The sequence below is a fragment of the Thermobia domestica genome, chromosome 11 (genome assembly GCF_964235325.1).
Source record: "Thermobia domestica chromosome 11, izTheDome1.hap1.1, whole genome shotgun sequence".
Lineage (NCBI taxonomy): Eukaryota > Metazoa > Arthropoda > Insecta > Zygentoma > Lepismatidae > Thermobia > Thermobia domestica.
This window is the reverse complement of record NC_137464.1, coordinates 220522242-220548063: the sequence shown is the minus strand read 5'-3', so window position 1 is coordinate 220548063 and position 25822 is coordinate 220522242. Positions and strand designations below refer to the sequence as shown.

Below are 25822 nucleotides of genomic sequence, written 5' to 3'. Positions count from 1 at the left end.
TTAGGGGTTGTCTGCTGTGGGGGGAGGTTTGGAATACCCCTTTGCACCTCGGAATACCTCGAGTGGAGGTCCGGGAGCTTTCCCACAGGAAATTGTTAATATAAGAACTCGCTTTCCAACAGGAAATTGTTAATATAAGAACTCGGTTTTTGAGCATTTTCGTGTATAATTCTCTATAATCCAACATAAGGATTTTCCCCCAGAAAGTTGTTAGAGAAGAATCAAAGTCTCTCCATCAAAGGCGCAAATCTGTCTTCAACATTGGGGGGGACGGGTAAGATGGTCCCGTATATATATATATATATATATATATATATATATATATATATATATATATATATATATATATATATATATATATATATATATATATATATAAGCGATGTTCAAAATATTTATGAAGTTGAAAAACAATGCTGTGAAGGATCAGGGGAGCAGAATTGTCTTCAGTGACGAATTTAGGAGGCTATCGGGCTCATTCTCCCCTCGAAATAATTTGTTAGTTTTACGCATTCCACGTACAACAATAATCCTTCTTACCATTTCTAAGAATGTCATTGACTTTCCATTTTCTTATGCTTTTTGTTTAGAAATAATACTGTATTTGTCAAATTTCATTCCATGTAAGAACCGCGTCCTTAATTGTTCTTTCTGTCATCCTTTCTATTTTTCTGTTTCTTTTTCTTGACGTTACTACTTTCATTTCGCCTATCATACTTTATCGACCGTTGTCAGTTGTGATTCAAGTTGGCCGTCATCAGTAACACCAAAACTAAGAGGAGTTGATAAGCGAAACTAGTGTTCCACACCAACATGCGCGGATATCAACATGACAGGACTTTAGTTATTATAACAAAGGAACAATTATATCGTTTAGTTATTTTTAAAAGAAGGAAATGTTTGAATTAAAGAAAATCAAAACGGGGGAATAATTAGCCCGGGAAATTAGGACGGCCAAGAGGATGCTTTCTTTTTCTTGTATGAATAGAATAAAGGGTTAGATTCACTTTTAAATTTTTGTGTCATATCATATAGGATTTATCGATCTGCAATTCTTGTCATTATAACTTCAATTTATGCATAAATTAAAATATATTTAATTCTCAAACTCAGGTGGGCAATTGCCCACTTCCTTCCTTGTATTGGGCATAGCCCTCAAAAGAAAATCCTAAATACGCCATTGGTTGTCTTCAACATTGGAAGGTGGGCAGATTTGAGGCTTATTCTAGATAAGGGAGATGAAACTCATATTACGGTAGATGAATCTGATCAACTGTTGTAGAGTATATTATATATTAGGTGATGTAGATGAAGTAGTAGTACATATCAGTATTACAAATCACTGCCGTGAAAACATTCTGAAATCTGAATACATGCATATTTATAATTGGTGTTTCTAATTAGGCATCCACAAAGATCCACGTTAAAATTGTTTTATAGTAATATAATAATATAAATGACGACTTCCCCAAAACTATGAAGAAAGAATATCAATTATGTGTGACGCAACAATACTCTTTGAGCAAAATGATTATAATCTCAATAACATTACAGGAATCGTTTCAGAAATCTGACGCATGTCATACTCTTTTACTTAACAGATGTAACCTTAAGATTAGAGAGAAAAATATTCCAGCAATTGAATTCTTTTCTTTGCTTACGAAACATCCTCTCTCAAAAGAAAAATTGGGACACGCGGAAATAATACGTAGGAACAAACCATGGTTCGAACTAGCAGAGAAGAGAAAACAGGCAAAATTACGTTGGCTACAAAATCCGAATGAAGTAACTACACAAAATTTCGTAGACATCAGGCGAGGAACTTCCAAAACTTTTAGAACAAAAAAACGCGATATTTTGAAAGCTAAAATTTAGGAACTTGAAGATAGTAAAAATAAAAACATTCGGGACATGTATAAAGGGGTCAACGAATTTAAGAAAGGCTATCAACCTCGTTCTTATATATGAAAGAAAGCTGATGGAACAGTTCTCACTGATACAGATAGCATTTTAAATAGATGGAAAGATTTCTTTGACGATTTGCTTAACACGCAGCCAAAAACTAATGTGCGTGGAGAAAGAAAGATACACACGGCAGAATCATATATTCCAGAACCCAATCGAATAGAAGTAAAACTCGCTATAAAGAAATTAAAGAAACACAAATCTCGGGTGCAAACGAAATTCCGGCTGAGTTAATTTTAGCTGGAGGCAAAAAATTGTGGAACAAGATACACAAACTCATTCTCCTTATCTACAACAAGGAAGAATTGCCACAAGAGTGGGAAGAATCAATCATTGTTCCAATTCACAAGAAAGGCGACAAAACTGACTGTAATAATTATCGAGGCATCTCTCTTCTGTTAACATCCTATAAAATCCTTTCAAACATTCTATTAGCAAGAATGAGCCCATACGCAGATGAAATGTTTGGAGATTATCAGTGTGGATTTAGACGAAATCGATCAACTATCGACCAAATATTTACCATTCGCCAAATACTCGAAAATAAGCGGGAATACAGTAGTCCGGTACATCAACTATTTATTGATTTTAGAAAGGCTTATAACTCGGTTAGGAGAGAAACATTGTACAACGTTCTTACAGAATTTGGAATACCGAAAAAGCTAATTAGATTAATTAAGGCATGTTTAAATGAATCCCAAAGTAAAGTCCGGGTAGGAAAATTTTTGGCCACGAGCTTTCACGTTAAGAATGGCCTGAAACAAGAAGATGCGTTGTCGGCATTATTATTCAACTTTGTCCTGGAATACGCTATAATGGGGCGTTTACACTTAGTCGATTTAGTCGCACGACTAAATCGACTCACTGCATTTGCCACTAAATCGAAGCAACTAGGCCGAATCAGATTGATGGATCTGTTCAATTATTTCAACCACAGAAAATAGAACGTCTTTTAATTCAGTTGCCAGTCGATTAGTCGCCTTCGATCAACAAGCGATTAAGTTGAAGTCCCGTTTACACGGTCGATTAAGTTGAAAGTGATGTCAATTCAACTGAATCGAACGCAAATCGACTAAGTGTAAACGCCCCATAAGGAAGATGAAGGATAGCAACCAGGGCCTAGAGCTGAACGGTGTTCACCAGGTTATGCGTACGCTGATTACGTAAGTTTAGTAGGGGTTGATATGAGAAAAATAGAAAGAAATGCAGAGGTCTTATTAGACACGCTTGCATGGACATGAGTTTAGAAGTAAATGCAGAGAAAACTAAATACATGGAAGTGCGTCGGGACCGTAATACGGCAAATTATGTATGTGTTAAAATATTAAATAATACTTTTGATAAAGTGGATACTTTCAAACATCTAGGATCAATATTAACAGACGAAAATCATATTCACGAAGAAATTAAATGTCGACTAAAAACAGGGAATTCGTGTTATTATTCAGTTCAAAACCTCTTGTCGTAGCGAATTCTGTCGAGGGATTTGAAGCTTAAAATGTATAAAACGATAATCATACGCTTACTGAGTACAGAGAATAGACTGAAAGTATTTGAGAACAAGATCCCGAGAGAAATATTCGGACCAAGAGGAACGGGAATGGGGAATGGTGGAAACTTCATAACGACGAACTACGTAAATTATATGGCTTACCAAACATTGTTAAGGTCATCAAGTCTAGGAGGCTTAGGTGGGCAGGACATGTAGCCAGGATGGAAGAAAGTAGGAACGCTTTCAAAGTGTTAGCGGTAAGACCAATCGGAAAACGACTATTAAGAAGACCTAGGCGCAGATGGGAAGACAATATTAAGATGAATCTCTCAGAGATAGGAATACAAAGTAGAAACTGGATCCAGTTGGCTAAGAATAGAAGTCAGTGGAGAGCTTTTGTGAACGCGGCATTGAACCTCCGAGTTCCATAGGCTATAGAGTTTGTTAGCTTACGAAGCATGAGTAGATGCCTAGGCTGATACTACAAATAGATTAAATGCGCATTTACTGAAAAGATGGGTTCTACTGACATTGGATAGTCTATATACTCTTCGTGTGCTAGGGCCTAGGGGAGAGGAGGAGATAAGATTTCATATGAGGTTACGTCACGCACAGTCGCACGCCTTCATTTTCATTATAAATGGAAAAGCCAAGAGAAACAAATTTCATCTAACTTTCCTTTGTGGCAGTCGGACACAACTCATCACAGTTATCTGCAAAATGCACTTTTCAAATCGGATTATTGGGAGAGCCTCTAGTTCCAATGTTGGGGGGAACATGTCTCCCCATTTCCCCGGAATTTGTGCCCGTACCTACAGCTGAGACAACTTTCCAGCATGAGGAGAGGGGCATATCCTCCTCTGCCATTTATTGCAATTTGTGCCCAAATAGCGGAAGGTGGAATTAATACATATTGATGAGACTACTAAACTCACTACAGCACGAAGTTCAGTTTGAAATACTACAGAATACGATTCTTTTTTTTTAAAAAATGGAAAAGCCAAGAGAAATCAATTTCATCTTACATTCCTTTGGGGCAGTCGGACACAAATCCGAAAAAGCGCTTTTTAAATCAGATTATTGGGGGGGGACAGTCCCCCCAGGTCCAACATTGGGGGGACATGTCCCCCTCGTCCCCCCGGGATTTGCGCCAGTGCTCTCCATGACACCCCTGCATCCTTTCACAACTAAGGAGAGCTTTCCAGTAGTTTTTAGTCATTATCTAAATTGAAATACAATCTTTTAGGCAACATACCCTCACTGTATTGCAACATTTAGATAGCCGGTATGTCGAGTTAAAATCGTAATAAAACATACTGCCTCTTCATACTTCGAACACTGGTAAATAGATATAGCGGTTATAATTACTTATTGCACCTTTCTGTGTTGCATTGCGATATCGAGACAAGAATGTGTATCATCTCATTATCTCATTAATCTTTGTCAGTTTCGTCTTGTCTCGATTCTCGGAAAGCTTTTTGAAAATTTTCTCTCATTTTGGAAATTTATGTACAGGATGTATGCCCTGATTTTTTTCTTAATTTCATTTGGAATCTATCGGAATTATTCTGGATTACGAGAGGTCAATAAAGGGTATGATATAACAACATTTAAACCATATTTATTATTGCGGTACTGTACCAAGTGAACTTTGTGGTGGACAACAACGTGTGCTTGGGATTCCTGGTAGTTTCTCCGTTTCCTCCCACACCGTAAGCGTCGGTGCACCAGCGATGGGCAACTACCGACATCTCGCCATAAATTAGTGGCCCAGCAGCGACGATCCGCGAGGGAGCCTCTTCCGTTTTGAAAATTATATCACCAGCGGCAGACACGCGATGAAACGCAAATGAACCACAGAATTACTCCTCCAAAATATGTTAAATCGCCTATATGTGTGATTTGTTTACTTTAAGGTGAGTCTAAAAGCACTAAAAAGAAATACTCCAAGGTGGACGCGAACCACCAACCTTATGATTATTAGACACGTGTTCTTCCGACTTCGCCATGGAGGCGATGAAGAAAACCTCGCTTGTAGCGGGATAAATCGTTGAGATCTTTTTAATTTGGTCAATCAGAGTGCTTCTTTAACCGTGCATATTCGACGATATCCATTTGGGATAAGATAAAATGCGTTCGCCATGTAATTTTAAACAAAATGACGCACGTCTATTTACTTTATTTCATAGTTGTTTTATATTCACTTTCTAATGATCGGCGACAGTTGCCATCTAAATTAAAACAACTATACACACTCATCTGAAGACTTTTCACTTCATGATGTAGAAGCAGATGTTACTCTTGACTCCAGGAGGTCACTTTAGGAACAATTTGTCAGGAAAAAATATTAGCAGCATGCACATGACTGGCGATAGTTTGTGTTGGTCCCTTCGCGATTCTCCACGACGAATCGAAGGAGCGCGGACCAAAATAATGTCCTCGATGCTACGTGGTGGTAACTTCTACACCTCGACTCTAGATATCTGTTTTGACTCGACGGAACCTGTCGCCATGGACCACCACTGCCAATCGCTATATCGACGACGACATTCGACATTTACCGAGTAAGTGAGCCACTAAGTGTTGGCGACGTTTACGGCATGGGGTTTATTCCACCATTATCATGCATATCATCATCAACGTCTCCCTTAGCCTCGGTGCATAATCATGAGACGTTAAAACATAATATTGCAGTATCTTGTGTAATGACATGCGTCTCTTTAAACGATAAATTCTCTTCATGATGTTCATACAATCAATTTATTCTTTTTTTTAAAACTATGAATCACGTAACACTAAAAGTGTTTGAGATCTAAGACTTGGGTATGAAATGAAACGGGCAATTTTTCGTCTCGAGGTCTTTAATGTATGAATTCAATACAGTAGTTCTACTGTGTTCTTTGCAAACCACATGTTCTTATTACAAACACATGCTTTTACTATCATAAACAAACAATAGCAGACGACGGAAGGAGACTACACCTCTAGGACGAAACGAAGAGGATTCGATTCGGAACATTACGAAGAACGACTGCTCCTTCATAGATCCTCTCTCCAAGAAGATTGCTATAAAAGAAGACAAGACGAAGAAATTATCAGTTCAATGCTGATTGCTTACATACCTACACTCTCTCCCGAGACCGCCATGGACTACGGAGATTCCATCTAATACCAATTCCTGAGGCTGCTATGAGCGACGGAGATTCCTTGTAACTCCTTACTTCCGAGGCTACTATGAGCTACGGAGTAATACCGATTCCCGTCTAAGGCCGCTGTGGGCTTGGACAACTATCCTATTCCGAGGCTACATTGTGTGCCGAGGAACATTTAATTTATTGTACACTGAAAACATTTTAGAGAAAAGACTTACAATTACTTTGTAAAAATTTTTATAAGACATTTCTTTTCATAATAAAATATGAAGGGTTAAAGCTCCGTTTACATTATTTCAAGATTCTACTCAGTGGCGTATTTAACATTAACAGGGGAGCTTCCAGGCTGAAGCCTTCCCCAAAATTTTACTTATTACTTGCAGAATATTCACATTTCCAGGAATAAGTTAGCAAAGCCCCCCGAAACAAAATCCTAAATACGCCACTGACTACCAAACAGAATATTGCAATTATGTAAATATTGAAGGTTCTTCAGTCTTGTTCTGTTAATATACTCATATTTTCTCCACTGAATTATTGAAAAAATACAAAACAAAAAAATGAAATTGCGTAAAATGGTGTAATATTTCTAATTGCACCAACCACTTGGGCTCGACACTGGGAAGGCTCCCTGTGTTAAATTAAAAAAAAAGCAACGGGCTCAGCAGGCTGATTTCTTGACCTCTCATCATACAAAAAAATATAGCATTGTTTGAAAACGGATTCGAGGTGTTTTAGATTCCCTCACACAATATGCACGTCCTCCATATATATATATATATATATATATATATATATATATATATATATATATATATATATATATATATATATATATATATATATATATATATATATATTTTGGTTTTCTTACGTCCCGTTCGAATTACCTGTTGAGCTAGAAACGTTACTTTTCCATTTAGCATAAGGCGCTTTACCAGTGCGGAGTCCAAACGGCTCATGCAATTGGAAAAATCCAGCACTTTAGATTAGGGATAAAGTGGATCTGAAAACATAAAGGGACGCATAACGTCATGTCATCTACCGTGCCTATCTTTGCCCATTGTAATTTTTAGGAAGTGGAGGAACGCCACGTATATTTTTGGAAGCGGGGAACCAGGCACGTAGCCAATATTTTGTAATAGTGGGAGTCTGTGATAAAATACTGTGGTTATCACACCAGGGGCTCGATCCATCTAAACTATTTTACTGGCAACATACCCATATTAGTTTGTTAGAACAATAAGATGAGGATATGTTAGAATTTTAATAACAAACTATGAAGAAATCTCGGGCAAAAGAATATAAAAAAAGGTGTTGAAAAAGATATAGTCTTCCGACGTCATTCGAACTCGGTTCTTCTTGTCTTCTTTTTCTTATCTTCGTTTAATGCCGTCAAGGATAGCAATGAGATCTCTTTCGGCAGTAAAGACATCCTATAAAATGGATTAGTGTTGCCGCGAAATTGAAAATATCTTTAACAAATGTAACTGGAAAATATGTTTCCATGCACATATGATTGTGGGCATTTCTTAAGTTCTACCTGAGAGTCTATCTGATAGAACCGGTTTATCGATCGTCATTTGTAGTCCATAGGATTAGGATGGAGCTAAATAGAATGCGGAATGCTGTTACAATAATATCCATTTTTAACTTACCCCCCTCCCCCGTTTCCTACACAAAGTTCCTCATGAGTAACAAAACGTTTGCTGTAGCTTTTTAACACTGATTTTTTTCTTTCATCTTTCCTTAATTTTTTCATTTCTGGTCTCGAAGGGAGGGGGGCACCGGACCCACCCTTGGCTACGTGCCTGTGGGGAACGACGTTCCCGTCCACTTTTACCCAGGGGTAAAAGTGAATCTGAAAAGGTAGGACGACGATAGGTAGCGGCATGATGTCACGACGTCCCCCCGCCTATCTTTGCCCACGGCGTCCCCTCACTATTACCCCTGTTTTAGATTGAAAACCACATTCCTCTTTTTCCAATTATTTCGTATCTTTACACAACGTAGGCCTATGGCCCCCGCATTTTTGATGCACTCAGTATAATATTTGTGTCGGACTTCGCAAGCATGTATTCACGTAATATTTCAGAAGCAAATCAATTTAAAATGTAATTCAAGAATTATTCATTCTCTCCCTCAAGCCTTATAAACATACATGAAGTGTTACTAAATTTCGCATTGTAAAGTACTTTTGACTGTCTTGACATTGCGAATTATTTTGACTTCGACAATAAAGTACTATTTTAATTTTGACTATCTGTGACCACTCATCGTTGTCGAGCCTTAATTCAGAACGTCAATTAAAAGAGAGGAAGAAATCCTTATTCCATTCTGCGGTATATCCTCTGTTATATAAACTCGCATAACCATGATGTAGTGGGGGGTTGCATACACACATGGCTTTATCAGAAACTTGCATGTTTTCATATACATTTTCACCGGCCCGAAAAAGGGCTTCATACATGAATAGATCTGGTAAAATTTATCTGTGTACACAGTTTGGTGGTTCTAGGTCATTCCTTTTTATGCAAAAAGCTGATGACAGACAGATTGAGACACACACACACACATTATTTAATATATTAGAATAGATTTCATAATAATTTGGGGCGTTCAAAGAACAAGAGAATTAAGTCTAAGTACCAAAGGTGTGAGGGAAAAAAAGAGAAATTTTGTAAGGTATGATTAAGTACATGGAAAAGTTCACATTTATATTAATTTATTTTTACATTGTAAGAGTTATTTACTATATCTGGATAAAGCTCTGAAAGAGATCTTGAAGATGAAATATGTCTAAAATGACCAAAAGTAGACTTGATTCGACTTCCCTATCCCATGCAGATGCAGTCTATCTAAGTAGAAACACGGAACTTTTCTGCAAGTTAATCACACGTTAGATCACTGTCCTCCTCATGACTGCTTTTAGGGCCTCGTCATCCAAAACATGTGGTCGTCCACTGAGAGATTCATCCGGAAGGCTCACATCTCCCGAACGGAATTTCTGAAACCAATGCCTGGCGTGCGTTCGTTCACGGCATCTTCCCAAATGCCTGGGATATGCAGACTTGACGCGGCAGCGGACAGGACCACTTTAAAGTCATACAGCACATAAATGCGAACAATCTGCTTCTATATTTCCACTTCTCTTCGACACTGGAAGAGCTATGACTATTCCTGATCGCTTGGTAGGCACGTGCGTCATTCCATTTCCTCCCTGTTAGCGCATGATCAATAGGACGTCAAAAACGGCAAGAACTCTTTTTTGGTTATCCTGTAGTTCGTGCTAAAGCAGAATGTGAGAACTCTCCCATGGTCACCAATAAGAATTACAGACTCCATAGCAAGGCAACTAAAGTTTATGTTTGGTTGTTCTGCACTCCCATAGAATAATACATGACGATGTTTGATTTCTAAAAGTAGTTTTATTCGTATTAGTAATTGGGAAGTGACGTGAATTTAGAGCTATATGGTAACGCTGCATCTAATTTGTATAAAAACATTATGCCGAACTATATCAATGTTTTAATTCTTAACCTTTTCATCAAGATACGTACCCTACCAACATTAAAAAGAACGTATACATATGCTCTGTGAGATATATGAGAACGCTACAAGACCCTACTAGGAAGTCTAGACCTCGAGAGTCCACCATGAACATCAACAGCGGCTGCTACACTACGAGCCCTACAGACATGTCCTGCGGTATTGCAAGCATGCACCTGCAACATGTTGTCATAGCTCGTCTCCTATAGCTGGGGACATAGACGCCGAAACTTGGAGACTCACCCCTCTTAAGCCCCTTCAATGATGTAGTTGAGGGACCCTTACTGTTGCAGAATCATTTTCAAATTCTACAAAATAATTTTTCCGACTTAAGTTTTAAAAACGACTCTGGGTAATCAAGTGTATTTTCATTTTGAAAACATAGTATTTACTTTTTAAAAATTATCTGTTGCAGGTTATTTACGAGGTGCATGCCTCCCCCCCCCCCAAAAAAAAAGTGCTTTACAAGGGGATGATTGAATAGTTCCCATCGAAATCTTTGAATTGCCTCAACAGTACGAGCAGCTGTGTCTAGGCGGGCGTTGTCATGGAGCAGAATAATTCCAAAGCGTTGCATTCCTCTTCGCCGATTTTGGATGGCATGTCGCAGATTATTCAGTGTTTCGCAACACACATCTATTGCAATTGTTCGTCCTGGTTCCAAGAATTCCACAAGAACCACACCCTTTTGGTTCCAAAACACTGTTGCCATGATTTTGTGAACTGATGGTATTTGTTTGAATTCCTTCACTTTAGTTCCAGTGCCACCATTGTATTGACCTGCTGCTGCGACTCCCCAGTGGCATACGTCATCTAGGTTTCATCGCCAGTCACTATGTAGAAAAAGGGGTCATCCTCTTCCTCCTCCTCCTAGCAGGCAAAAAATCACGTGCTGTTTTGAGCGTCTGTCAGCATTTTTAACACCCAGTTCGCACACAGTTTATGATGACCCAGCTTGTGAGTCACAATTCGATGCACTTCTGGAAACTTACTGTCGAGTTCAGTTTTGTGAACCGGCGATTGGACCGCACTTTTTCGTTAACGCATTCCACCAGATCGTATGTCAGATTTACTACGCCTTCCGCTACGCTCATCATCATGAACATTTGAACGCCCTTCCCGAAACACACTGTACTGTTGCCTGACCTTCACTTCTTACTGTCAGTTCGTAAATGGCACACAATTCCTGATGGATGTTAACTACATTCTGTCCTTTGGGGTTCAGAAATAGTACGAAAGATTATTTACTGATATTAAATGTACAAATTAAAATATGACAGGAAACTACTACAAACAGTTTGTAAATTTTATTTTTATTCCCAATCAAGTATTTTTGAGAAGTAGTGCGTTATAAAATACTGTTTACAAACACAGTTTGCTTACCTTTATAATAAGCGAAAAGGTACATTAAACAACAAAAACACACTTTTCTTTTTTCTTTGGCAGCATTAGTTAAAAGTGAAAGAAAAAATGAACAAGCAAGCAACATTAACTACAATAAATTCTGAACACAACAACTATTAACAGGCTAGTTACACTAGTAGCAATCTAAAGCGTTTGACTGCCTATCTCTAAAGGATGACAGAATATCTTCTAGCAATGACATGAGATCATCTGTACAATAGGAGATCCATTTTGTTCGATTATCTAGAGTACTGGTCAGATTCAGAGAGGACATCTCCTGTAAAAATGCTCCCGGTGTCATTTCATTAGTAGACGGTGCTGTCTTTCGAGATTTTGATTCTGGTTCGTCACGTGAATTACAAAAATCCTTTTGTACTCTCTTCAGAAGGTTTATATCCTTCTCACACACTATTTCATCAAGAACTGCATTTGACACGTCCTTAGTAGTTTCTGTTGTATTAGTTTCAGGTACATCACTTTCAGCATCTTTACAAGGTTCCACAATCTTCGCAGCTTCAACTAGAAGAGTTTCAGCTGACGATTCGCAGTTATCTACGTTGTGTGAACTCTTACATTCTTTTACAGCTACAGTACTATTCGGTAGCAAATCATACTTTGCAAGTTTATCTTTAAAATTCACTAAAATCGATACTGCTTTTTCTACAACATTCAAATCACAGTCATCTAACGCATCAAGAAGAACGGGCAAACATCCAGTTTTGCTGAGCGATTCTAGAACTGAAGTCAACTGATTTTGAACGCCTTCCACTTGTGAATCTTCTGCGCAATTTGTCTCACCGCTAAGGTCATTCCCTATTCCGTGCTTTGTTAAATATTCATTTATAACATTCTCCCAGAATTGGAGGGCACATATTTTCACTTCCCAATGTAAATCATCACCTGCTTCAACCATGGCTTTATGTAAACAATCGAAAGATTCTTGCCTGCAATGAACAAATAAAATAGAATTTTCTTTACATATAGCATCATGCCACAGATAACTACACAATGTCAAATAAACTGCATTTTTAATTTTTAAACGTAAGCTCTAAAACATTATTACTTTGTATCACAACTAATCCTAATACTCTACTTAAAACTCTGAAATCTTGGACACATATTAGGATTTAATATTAAGAAGTACGAACATAAACAAACTAAAACACCTCTCTGGCGCTCCGCTTGCGAAGGACTACGGACGATCAGATGACCAATTCAATTGAGCAAAGTACGGTAACTGATTCCCAATCCCATTATTTGCAGCTTTCTAGACAAGAGATCGCAACGTTCTAAATCAAGTTTTTCCTGCAATTGGCGCACAATGCCTGAGACACAAAATTATACACTAAATGTCTACTGCATGAACCTTCATAGTTTTCAGTGCTATAACCTGCCCTCTTCCTCTCTATCTTTCTTCAATTCCTTCCAAGTACTAAAATTAAACATAAGGAAATAAAACAAGAGGTGTTGGCGGGAATTTTTTCTTTAAATGTGTCTAGGGATGTGACGAAAAAGTATAGAGCCCAAGATTGCATAGAGTAGTGGAGGAAGAATTCATCTTTCCGTCTGCTTCTTTGTCTTCATAAATATACATAAAAGAGAGAGAAAAAAGATAACCACAAAATCAGCTAGGACTATAAGATACGAGTGATGTGAGCCAAAAATTAAAAACTTTACTTCTAATTCATGGTTTAATTCTAAAAAGTATTTATAAATATTAAAAAAAAAAAAAAAGTCTTGTCCCCGAGCAGCTCAATCGACACCAAAACCTCGCTATAGGCAGACTCCTCTATTATCAGGCATGCTGCCTCCTACAAAAATTCTCTGATAAGCTAAAGTAAAAAATTACCAAAATTTATTCAAGACTTGTGGCATGATAGCATTACACAGGTCATCGAATTAAGAGTAAATTGCGCTCTCCACAGTACTGGGCTGAATTTTCAGTCTGTGCACTCCCGCAGACCCACTATTCTCATGATCCAATATTTCAATGAATGTTAGGTTTCTTTTACGTGGATAGTTAAATCGCCTTTTGTGTAAGCAAGTATTTTAACTTTTTGTAGAGCTACAAAACGAGTTACTGTCTCTGAGGGGCACTGAGCTAAACTAAAACTGTAACTTCACGAATGGACAAGATTGGTGACAAAGGGAGACAGATTCAATCTGAGCAACAGTAAAGTCAAAAGACGAGTGACACCTAGCCGGCAATACGACAAAAGAAACTTAGTTACTATTAAATAAAAAAAGTATTACATACAAAAATTAAAGAAAATATGTCGGATAATTTGTCTGAAACTAATTCCGAAATAATGAATAAGCAGCATGAAATCTGAAATTTGACCTTTTACATAAATTATTATACAAATAAAACATCAAAACAACGAAACATAATAAATTTACAACCAAAATAGTAAAATTTGACCAAAAATTACAAGAAATATGAAAAATACTATAAAGACAAAATATAATATTAAATTCTAGCCTTAACTCAAATTACTTCTACCAAGATTTTACATTTACACATATCAAGTAACTCAAAATCCAATCCTATAACATAATATTTAAATAAATAAATAAATAAATAAATATATATATATATATATATATATATATATATTAATTCTACACCACGTGAAGGAATTTCTTTTGTTTGGGGTTGTACTCTTTTCAATTAATATTCCATTAATACTGAAACCAGAAGTGGCAGTAGATTTCAATCACTTCTGGTTTTAGGAGAGAAATTCGACAGGAGTTGGAATATATTCTTCGGACACTGCAGAAAACCGCTTCTCGATACCTATTACCTTTTTTACTCTATAGTGATTCACACTGAAACCGGAAGTAATTGATTTTGATTAAGAGAGATGATACATATTCTTAAAACGCTAAATCCATACCAAAGAAACTGCTTCTAGCCATCTCTTATTCCTTTTGCTCTATGTAGACCAATATTGAAACCAAACGCTGTAATGGATTTCTATCACTTCCATCTCTAGTAGAGTTAAGAATAGAGATGAAACGTATTCTTGATACCCTTAATTAATTGCAGGAAACAGCTTCTTGTTACCTAATACCGTTTTTGCTTTATAGTGACTAACATTAAAATCGGAAATGAATAATTTTTACCACTTTCTGGTTTGAACACACCTTCAACGAATTCGATTCCGAATTTTTGACTCACTACATCCTTGTCAAAATTGATGATGATCCATCAAGTAGTTCTGGATATTTTTTTCTTTACCGAACACACATATACACGGACAGAGTAAATACACAAAGGAATTTTAGTGAACCAAACTTATTAAAAATTAGTCTTAATTTATCGGAGTTAACAGTAAACATCCGATGTTGCAAACATCGAAGTTCATAACAAACACATTTTAAGATATTTTACACCAACTGTCCCCTCAGGTACAACAAATCCGGGATCTCCGGATTTGCGAATTAAAAGGCGAAAACCCTATTGTAAGATTCCATATGTCTTCACACCATGCTGTAACCATGTGTCTATTACACGTGCTTGCAGTAAACAAACACACAACTGACGACAGCAACGAAAAGGACGTTGTCCATCATCGCCAATATTCGACTTGTGACGCAGAGGCCAGCAGTCAGCAACATTATGGTATAAAAGAGGAAGGAGAGCACACCTCAAGAAGTATCTATCTCTCTCGGTTGATCAAACTACCAAAAGCGCTAAGGCGCCTGGCCATTGGGAACACCTTACCCCTCTCAGCGACGCCTGGTCAACTGAGAGGTACCTTTACTCTGGGCGCCTGGTCATTGAGTTTCTTTCCCTCTCTAAGACGCCGGGTCAATTGAGAGGCAACTAACCAACAAGTTCATTCCTCCTCTAAGACGCACGGTCATTGAGAGTAACTTAACCAATAAAGCCCTAAGACGCCTGGTAATTGGGTTCCTTTCACTTATTTACCTACATATTAGAGAAAACTGTTTATTGTAAGATACTTGTATTCAAGAGGATCTTTTGTAATAAAAAGGCGATGGGAAAGTCCAATCTCCGGTGTACATATTTGGCTCTACCCTAGAGAACAGAGAAAATTTTACACTATACTTCATCTGTGCTTAACAGATTTTGGACACTCAGTTCAAATACAGAATATGTGCACATACCTCACTCTGTTGTGACAATACATTTCTTTCAAAAGATTTGCTGCTGCCTTGCGGACATTCCCTTCACTTTCATCTTTCAAAATATGAACCATTTTCTCCTGCAAATATATAGTAAATATCTTACGAACATTTTTATTTAATGGGTGAAAACTTAAAATTATTCACATTACACATCCAGTTAGGTACATTACTGAACTGTACACTTATGTACAATGGCCAACTATATGCTAAAAAAAATAAATAAAGAGCCATAAATCTGTGTATTATTATTATAAAACTAAAGAAAATAATTAAATATTTCTTTAAATCTATGATTGATCAACAAAACTGATTTTTGTTAGTTACTGATCCGCATTTATCCTGCTTCTTTTTATGTTATAATTTTATTTTATATGAACAAAAATACTTGAAGTATTAAACTTGAGACAACCGTGCGACAATATGTGTAGATAAGTATTATATCTAAGTACTTACATGATTTCCAATAGACGAACAAATCTTTTTAGCATTTGCAGCATCTGACAACCATTTCAGAGATACGATTAGGATCCTGCGTACAGAATGTTTGAAACACTTCTTCAAATAGCGTATTTGTGAGAAATGTTTAAAATAACTTTCATTACATTACAGCAATAGTTCTGGCAGTTATGATTACACAAGTTCTCGCAATTATATAATTTTAAGCAGTGTTGCAAATTTTACAAATGTTGTATGTCTGGAACAGGATGAGATATGAAATTGATTTGTTCGTCTATTAGAAACCATGTAAGTACTTCCATACTATATTTATCTAAGCAATTCTTTTTTCGAAATACGTCATATTATGATCAAAATATTAAATGACAATATACCTTGAATGAACACTGCCTCGTTCTCAGTTGCGGAGTTAGTGTGGTAAAGACTCCTAAAAGTTGGATGTTTGTTATACCGTAGCGTTCTTAAGTTTGCAATACTGAATAATGTGGTGGTGTCAGTTTTCGTTTAGATATGAAATAGATGCATATATGAAATATAATAATAATCTGAAGTTACATGGTTTCCTGAAGTGATGTTTCCTCAACAGCTGGCAACAGATCGTCAATCTAGCTGTCAAATCCGTTAGTGGCAAGAGAGTAACATCAGCATGGCGGGCGACGTTCAAACTTTGAAGAGCGGAAGCAGGTTTTTATGTGGCACTGGAAATTTGAGAATGTTGCTGCCGTTCAGAGCAATGAAGAAGTGAGTATGTGATCCACCTTCAAGAGCAATTACATGTCTACGAGACAAATTCAAGGCTCATGGAACAATGTATGATGTGAAAAAAGGCCAGTCTGGGCAACCTCGCACAGATGCTACAAATACTGAATCCTGACAGTTGCGGTATTGGAACTGCTTCTGCATTCACCACAAAAATCTTCAAGGTACATGAGAGTGGTATAAGAGCTAGTAGTGTGCTACCCATACTGAAGAAAGGTAAGTTGCGTGTGTACATCCCAAGGGTAGTGTAATAGTTAAGTGATGACGACCCAGATCGCTGAATACAATTTTGTGAATAGGTTCAGGAGATGGCTACATGTGAGCCGGGATATATTGTTTAGTCGGGTGAAGCACAATTCAAACTTAATGGAACTGTCAATAGGTATAATTGTGTGTATTGGACTGAAGATAATCCCTACATTACTGTTGAAACGGCTACGACTTTGTTTTCTGTAAATATGTGGTGTGGTTTGTCTCCTAGGTGACTCATTGGGCCTTTCCGTTTTGACGGTACTGTAATTGAAGGAAAGTACCTAATAATACTTGCTGAGTCAATTTTCCATGCATTCGTGCAATGTGTGGTAATAGCAGGTCAGGTTTTATTACCAGTAAGATGTTGCCCCGCAGCACTATCACAGGAATGTGGGAGCATACCTGGGTCAAAATGCACCAGGCCAATGAATAGGACGCAGAGGATCAATTGAATATCCTGCACGGTCTCCAGACGTTACGCAGCTCCATTTTTTCTTATGGGCCACAGTAAAAAAAAAAAAAAAAAAAAAAAAAAAAAAAAAAAAAAAAAAAAAAAAGTATTTGGAGTAATATGACGTCTTGCAGCAGAAATTCCGAAGGAGCAGCAGATTCTTCTCTTTGATGAAGGAACGGCAGAGATTCTTCTTAGGAGTGAGAATAATAATTATAATGAGTCTTTTGATGATGAGGACTTTAACTTGTGATCAGTACTTCCACTGATTCTTCAGAGTCCTTTCATGATGATGGTAACAATGATAAACGGTCGACAGTTGGGTCTAAAAGACAACACCTCTTGTTCAAGGTAAATGTTGGTGTGAAAGTGCAGCTAAATGATTTCAGTGACCCACTGTGCATTTTTGAGAATTTTTTTGACAGTGAATTGTTAACTCATTGTTGAGGAAACAAACTGATCTGCTCGGCAGAAGATTGACGGGAAACTTTCCTCTCGAAAAGTGAAAACGAGATCTCGTTGATCAACACGCTTGGATCCAAAGGCTTGGATGGATACAACGGCTAAAGAACTGAAGTCATTTCTTGCTTTACTTATTTTGCAACGTATAATCGGGAACCCAACAAATCAGATGTATTTTTCAAGAAAGAAAGCTCTTGAAACACAAGTATTGCTGAAATTATGTCGCAGAAACATTTTCTTTAGCTGACAGAGTTCTTGCACTTCAGTGGTAATACAGCACCAAATGAAATAACTTTAATCCTAGTGTTAGAAAAATCTTGCCTGTATTGACAAATTGTGTTCAAAAGCATTTTATTTTATTTATTTATTTATTTTTTTTTTTTAATGTTCCAGAAGAATGTATTGTAGTTAATGAATCTGCTTTCGTAGAAGAGTCATCTATGATAGAGAACATACATTTCAATCAAGACGCGATTTGGCATAATATCGTATGAACTGTGTGAATTCAAGTCAGGTTACATATGGAACATTCCTGTGTATACAGAATAAACCATTAATAAGAAAAACATTATTGCTAGTTCTAACGTTGAACATTTGGATGAACCTGCATACGTTGTTGTTCTCTTGATGTGAAGATCTATTGAATAAAGGGTAGTTTCTCTATGAAGATAACTAGTTTTTTGTCGTTGTTTGAGTTTCTGATGGATCATGAAACTGACGATGTAAGAATTGTGTGTCGTACAAGAAAAGATCTTCAAAAGGAAATAATGACAGAGAAGTTGGGAAAGGAAGAAACTGTTGCTGCACAAAACGGAAAAGTTATGTTGCTCAACTGGATGGACAAATGAAAATGTACGCGTGATGATTCAATGGAATTCACTGCGAGAAGAGGGAAGAAGCATGCATTGTGTATTTGTGCATTGAATATTCAAAAGAAATTGGAGGTGTTGACACGAAGGATAGTATTTAGAGCCCTATTCTATTGCACGAAACCGATTGAAAAAGTATTACCAAAAATAGTTTCACCAGCTTCTAGATATTATTTTCAATGTCTTTGTGATTTATAACAAAATGGGCGGATCTATGTCACAGTTACAATTCAGAATTGAACTTGCTAGCAGATTACTTTAAGCATATTTCTGTGCAGCTGAGAAAGCAACTGTAGCAGATGACTACAGCAGTGTGTCCTACTTGGCCGTCAGGGAGGCATTTTCCACCCTACTCACCATCTTTGGCTATGAAGCGACACGTACACAGACGATATGCTGTTTGTGCGATACAGAAGGATGATAAAGGAAAATCAGTAAGAAAAGAGACTGTGTACGTGTGTACAATTGTGATGTGGCTTTATGTGCAGTCTCATGTTTCATGATTTATCACACAAGAGAGAAAACTGTACACCAAATTTCCTAAAACGATCCGCAACTTCTGTAAGTAGTATTGTTCGTTTGTGAATATTTTCAAGAATATGGGCAACTAACAGATTTTTTACTTTTGGATGTTTCCTCGTATGAGATTTTTTTACCTGTTGTATCTAGGTACTACTCACCAGAAAAATTATTTCTTTACGTTAACAGGAAAGACGTAACTGTAGATTAAAAACACTAACCATGAGATCCTCCTTGACTAGATAATCTTCCCACAATTTTGGTACTTGAATCATTGCAGAAAGGCAATTGATGGCTGAGGTCCTCACGTAGCTCTCTTCATCTTGCAAAGCAGCCACAAGTGCTATCTCGCATAGGTTGTTCTCTATCACTGTCTTCTGAAAGGACGGGAGTTCTACAAAGGAAAGACATGCGCTAACTAAAAACGAAAGTGTTTCGTAACTGAAAACACTATCATCATCATTATGATTAAAATATCATTATAAAAAATAATTCTCTTAGCCATTCTCAAGTTTACAAGTGAATAAAATAAAAGTGAGCCTATCTTCCTAACCCCTGTGAAACACTTAGGCTCAAGCGACGCTGGTTAGTTGTGTGGTTGCAGTTGTCTGCCTACTCGATGAATATAGTACATTATTGATAGTCAAGCTACTGTAAAACTTTATGTTTATCTTTTAATTTGAATCTCTACTCTAGCCTTGATCACGATCAATGAAACAAGAATGAAGAATAAAAGCATCAAGGAGATAAAACGGGAACATGCTCATATTAAGAAGCAATGCCCTCAATCACACACCGTCCGCAGTCCTGGCAGGAATTTTCGGACCCTCTTTAAGGAACTATTTACGATTTAAAATGGTTGGGTTGTACGTGACCCATTTATGAAGCAGAACTTTACAGTTTCTTGTACCAACTATCTACGTATTTTTTTTTTTTTTAAATCATAGTTTTAAGACATTTTCAAACTTTAACATAAATTTGAAAATATATCTATGTTATAATTGTAGTATCTACTATGTTTACACTTCGTCTATGAATGCAATAAGTTCTATTGTACATAATCTCACGAATTAAGACTTTCAATAATATGTGTAACCCAGACTTATCGTGATGCTAATTTATTTATTTATGCTAATCTGTTAGCGCTGTTGAAAAATGGGGACACCACGCGATAGAGTAAAATTATACAGTCTTTTACGTAAAACCAGTTCCTAAGCATTTTTTTTTCTTATTAGCCACTTCCCATTTTCGTAGATGTACATGCACACAGCATTTCTTTCATAACCTGCTGAGAAGTATAAGAACCTCAGGGAGAAAGACAATGAAAGAACGATCTGTACCACGGAAACAAATATTTTAGAAACTTACAGACAAAATGAAAACATGAAATCACACAACTTCAAGATTAGAAATCAAAATTTTTGAAGTGTGGACACTTTAAAATCCTCCTTCCACCTTCATCCTGCCACGATTAATATATTAACGAAAAAAGTATGAACAGGCAACAGACATAAAACCTTTCATTTTACAAACGAAACATCGGACTATTGTTCATATCTCTACATGGGAATAAAGTATTTTCTCTACATGTGAATGAAGTATTGTAATATGGTAATCTGTGTTATGGTTCTTTGGTTGTATTGGGATTTGCCGTCTCTTTCAGTGTCGATATGTGACATAAATCTACAGCTTAATGTAGGAATCGAACCACATGGGCTCCCACTGGGAATCCAGCCCGGGTTTCCTGTGTCGAAGACACGTACGCTAACCATATTGTAATGAGAAAGCTCCGGTAGCCTGAAGAAATTTGACTTCAGGCTTTTGGTTACATTACTTAAACTCTTGAACGCGAAGTTGTGTGGTGGGGAACGACCTATACTGTGTTACATAAGGACGTAAAACAAAAAAAAAAAAAACTTAACTCATCTGTGGTTAAACAACCAGCCATCATACTCTCGTACCTTGATTAAAATCATTATCATCATTATTACTCTACTAATCGAATGCTGAACATAAAAACAGCACGAAGTTTACACACTAAAGCATTTACATTCAAATAATTCCAACTGAATATCTTACTCTTACTAAATTCATATCTAAAATATTTTTCCGAACATATATAATTACAGTGGTCTCCATCAAGAGATAGGGTTGATATTACATTAGTGCTTTTCTTCCACTTAGTAATACACAATATATAGTGTATTTTTGTATATTTAAATAAAGTACATACACTTTAAATATTAGCAATATTAATTACATTATTTACTATCATAAGGCACGAAGGAGGGTTAGATTTGCAAGAGCACTAAAAGTAAGCTGTTAGTATTGTTTGCTTGTTTGTTTCTTTTTGATTTTGTCCCCTTCAGCTTAAAGAAATGAAATGAAATCTTTGAGTTTTACGTTTCACGTTTATGCCGGCTAGGCTAAGAGACGGTGATGATGAAATAATGAATGAAATGGTGGAATTAAGAAAGTGGGAGGAAACGTGAGAACCGCGAGGAAACCCACGCACACGGTGTTTGTCCACCATAAGGTTTACTTGACGCGAGTTGGGATCGAACCAGGGACCCCATGCACCACAGATGAACGCTTTACCACTGAGCCACCGCGGCCTCCTTTTAGCTTAAAGAAGAATGGTGATAATGAAATAAACGATGCAAGGATGATACTTAACAACAATACTCTCTGAGCTAGCTCTTGCCTGAACTTCCAGTAGTCATGATATCACTTACCCGTTTTGGAGAGAGAACACAATTTCTCCAATACTTCTATAGCAGTGTCTTTCACCTCCCAATGAATATCATGAAGTCGTTTCTTAAGCAATGGGCCCAATGAATTAATATGGGCTTCATCTTTGGAATTCATAAGCACACTATTTGATTTTAACAGCTGAAGAGCACGTACAGACACCTGCAAAATGCACAGTAACATTAACACAATAATATATGGTGAGCATATATATATGTATATAAAATCTGGTGTAGTAAAAAGTAATCCATTATTTTGGCATAACATTGAAGGCTTGACTTACCATAGTTAGAAGATCCGATTTAGGTCACATATGCGCCGTTTTGTTCGATAACGTGTTGCCATTTGGAAGGTAATATCATGATGCCTTTCTCATAGAAGCCCTTGTCCCTAGTGGCAAAAAACTGAGACAGTCAATTTTCACAAGCTTCTCTTGAAGCGACTTTTTCACCAGCAAACGTGTTCGCCATGGACAGGAACAGATGGTAATCACTCGGTGCCAGGTCCGGACTATAAGGTGGATGCATAAGAACCTCCCGGAGCTTCTGGTGAGTCACTATCGATGTGTCTGCCCTGGCGTTGTCCTGGTGGAACACAATGCCTCTCCTATTGGCCAAAGCTGGCCGCTTCTGGGCTATTGCTGCCTTCAGACGGTCCAATTGTTGACAGTACAGTTCCGAGTTAAGGGTTTGGCCGTAGGGGAGCAGCTCATAGTAGATAATTCCCTGCTCATCCCACCAGACACACAGCAAAACCTTCCTGGCCGTCAATCCTGGCTTGGGCACCGTTTGCGCCGGCTCACCGCGCTTCGACCACGACCGTTTTTGCGTGACGTTGTCGTAAGTGATCCATTTTTCATCGCCAGTCACCAACCACTTCAGAAATGGGTCGATTTTGTTGCGATTCTGCAGCGATTCGCAAATAGAAATTCGGTCCATGAGTTTTTTTTTTTTGTTAACTCATGTGGCACCTATACATCAAGCTTCTTTTTGTATCCAGCCTTATGCAAATGGTTCCACACGGTTTTTTGTGCAATGTTTAGCTCTTGGGCAATCGACACAGTGTTTACATGACGGTCGGACGCGACAATGTCCATAATTTTATCAACATTTTCGACACTTAGCCTTCCAGTGCGTGGTGCATCTTTGACGTCAAAATTACCGGAACGGAATCGACGAAACAAAATTGCGCGTGATTGGCTGTTACAGTATCAGGACCATAAACAATATTCACATTTGCAGCCGCCTGGCTTGCGGTTTCGCCTATATCGAAGAAAAACTGTAAAATATAGCGTATTTTCTCTTTGCTAGTATCTATTTTGACTCGCGCTCACACAACACTGAATCAACTCATCACAACTATTTGAACAGTGTTTGTAGTACGCAATCTCATCGTTTGAACGCTATCTCGTTGAACCCGATCGGACTTATACTACGCGAGATACAGATCACTGAAGCCATTTATTGGCAAAATAATGGATTACTTTTTACTACACCAGATATATATATTTACTACTGTGAGTTAAGTTTGAATATTGGAAGCAGAAATTGGCACAACAGACAAAAAGTTAGCCATCCTTCCTTAGACCTTACCTAATAAAACTTGTGACATGGATTCTGTTTGGAAGTGATTCTACGATGTATTGCAAGTTTACCACACTGAAGATATCTATATCCGCTCTTCAGCCGCTGCTTCGAGTAGTCTTATAGATTTTCAATAGCATTTAAATCTAGGAATTTTACAGGACAGATCAGATGCAAGCAAATGCCTGGCTATTCCTCATACCACGTACAAATCTTTTAAGCTCTGTGAGCATTGCACTTGTTATCTTTAAGATGTGGTATTCACTACATATTCATCATGAAGATGCTGGAGAAATTACTACACCTAGTCAAAGAATATCCAAATAAACATGCTGGTACATTTCACACTGATCTGTAAGAGTGGCCCAATTCAGTATGGAAAAAATAGCCACTCAATATAAGAACCCCATCCAGGTTCAGCCACACGCCGCACATGGAACGTTTCATTGAGCATTGGGCTTTTGACACACTCGACTTGCATAGGTGGAACACGAAGAAAGAAAAAAAAAGCAACAACAGATAACGTTTCCAGTCCGCTTATTCCGTGATAGACAGTTTTATATGCCACAGTGAGGCTGACCTCTTTCAAGGTATCTGATTCCAAATGCCCATTGTATGCAGTTGACCTCGCAATGTTTTTTCGAACTTCGTTAGGATAGACCTGAATCCAATAAGTTCAGCAATTTCTATTGGGACTGGAAACGATTTCCTTCACCAGTCATGAAAACTCGTCGACAGTCCCTTTGAGGTACAAACTTTTTGCGACAACAATTCTGATACCGTTTTGCGTTTTCACGTGCGTTAAACCATTCCTTATACACACGTTAGACAATTCTATGTTGCTGGACCAATGGAGCAACAAATCGGGCAACTTTCTTTACTGTATGAAAAACACCTCTTCTAGCTACTCTGTCGAATCTTTGCAATAATTCACCTTGACGAACTTCCAACAACCCATTGACACAAACACTCCAGTGAAGTGCAATAATCATGCGTCATCGTTAAGGGATTGTTTAGTCGCGTGCCACCAGTACGGATTAAAAGTGCCAGCAGCAAAAACGGATTAATGTAAGTTCTAGAGGGGAAGAATGAATAATCTGCTGTCCGGTATGTATACTCATTCTCTAAATTATGAAATGGTTAAGTTCGCGTAGAACTTATAACAAATTTTGCGTAAAATTTATTATACAACAAATTCAAAATTATTTTAAATTAGCAACCTAGGAGTTCAAATCCTTGTAAATTTGTAAAATAAAATAAAATAAAATGAAATAAAATACTAATAAATCATGTACATCTGCTTCAGAAAATGAAAGATTAGTCGATTAATTTAAAATAAAAAGATCTGGTTTGGTAAATCAACAACACAAAACAGACAACTTTCCTAATTTCGTCATGTTCTTGTAAAATTTTGACAGTATATTATAATAATAAAACTTAATCATTCACGTGCACATACAATTAAAGATGAAACACAAATTAATTACAGCCAAATCCTGTCGAATATCTGCGGTCATCGAATAGCCTTTCACAGTCAAGTTTAAAACTGCGAAGTCCTGCATGTTTCTTGGAAATTGTTCTGCGCCAATTACTCTTCCCAAATTTCTAAAATTTAGCGATTACTTCAATTTTAAATAGCTTTGATGATGAAAACATTTTTAAAAAATGAAATGAAATTTTTAAGTTTTACGTCCCACGGTTATGCCAGTTAGGCTAAAGGAGACGGTGATGATGAGAGATGCGTGAAAATAGTGGAATGAAGAGAGTGGGAGGAAACGGGAGAACCCCGAGAAAACCCACGAACGCGGTGTTTGTCCACCACAAAGTTCACTTGGCGGGGGCTGGGATCGAACCCGGGACCCCAAGCACCAGAGGTGAACGCTCTACCACTGAGCCACCGCGCCCCCGAAAACACTTTTAAGACTTTGGCTAATGTATTCATGAAATTTGAAAAGGAGCATTTTGACAGAAGGTGACAGGATAGTAAGAATCTAACTAATTTA

General features: G+C 37.4%; 1 protein-coding gene across 2 annotated transcripts in view; it reads right to left on the bottom strand.

The window, feature by feature from the left end:
- Positions 1–11450: 11450 nt before the first annotated feature.
- Positions 11451–25822, bottom strand: part of LOC145664763 (integrator complex assembly factor Brat1) — a 41131-nt gene continuing 26759 nt past the window's right edge. For both annotated transcript variants that reach the window (XM_081731705.1, XM_081731706.1), the window contains exons 6-9: positions 22221–22398; positions 19707–19879; positions 15697–15794; positions 11451–12506 (exon numbers count right to left, since the gene is read on the bottom strand). In XM_081731705.1, coding sequence (XP_081587831.1) covers positions 11696–12506; positions 15697–15794; positions 19707–19879; positions 22221–22398 — 1260 coding nt within the window. In that variant the 3' untranslated portion in view covers positions 11451–11695. The remainder of the gene's footprint in view (positions 12507–15696; positions 15795–19706; positions 19880–22220; positions 22399–25822) is intronic.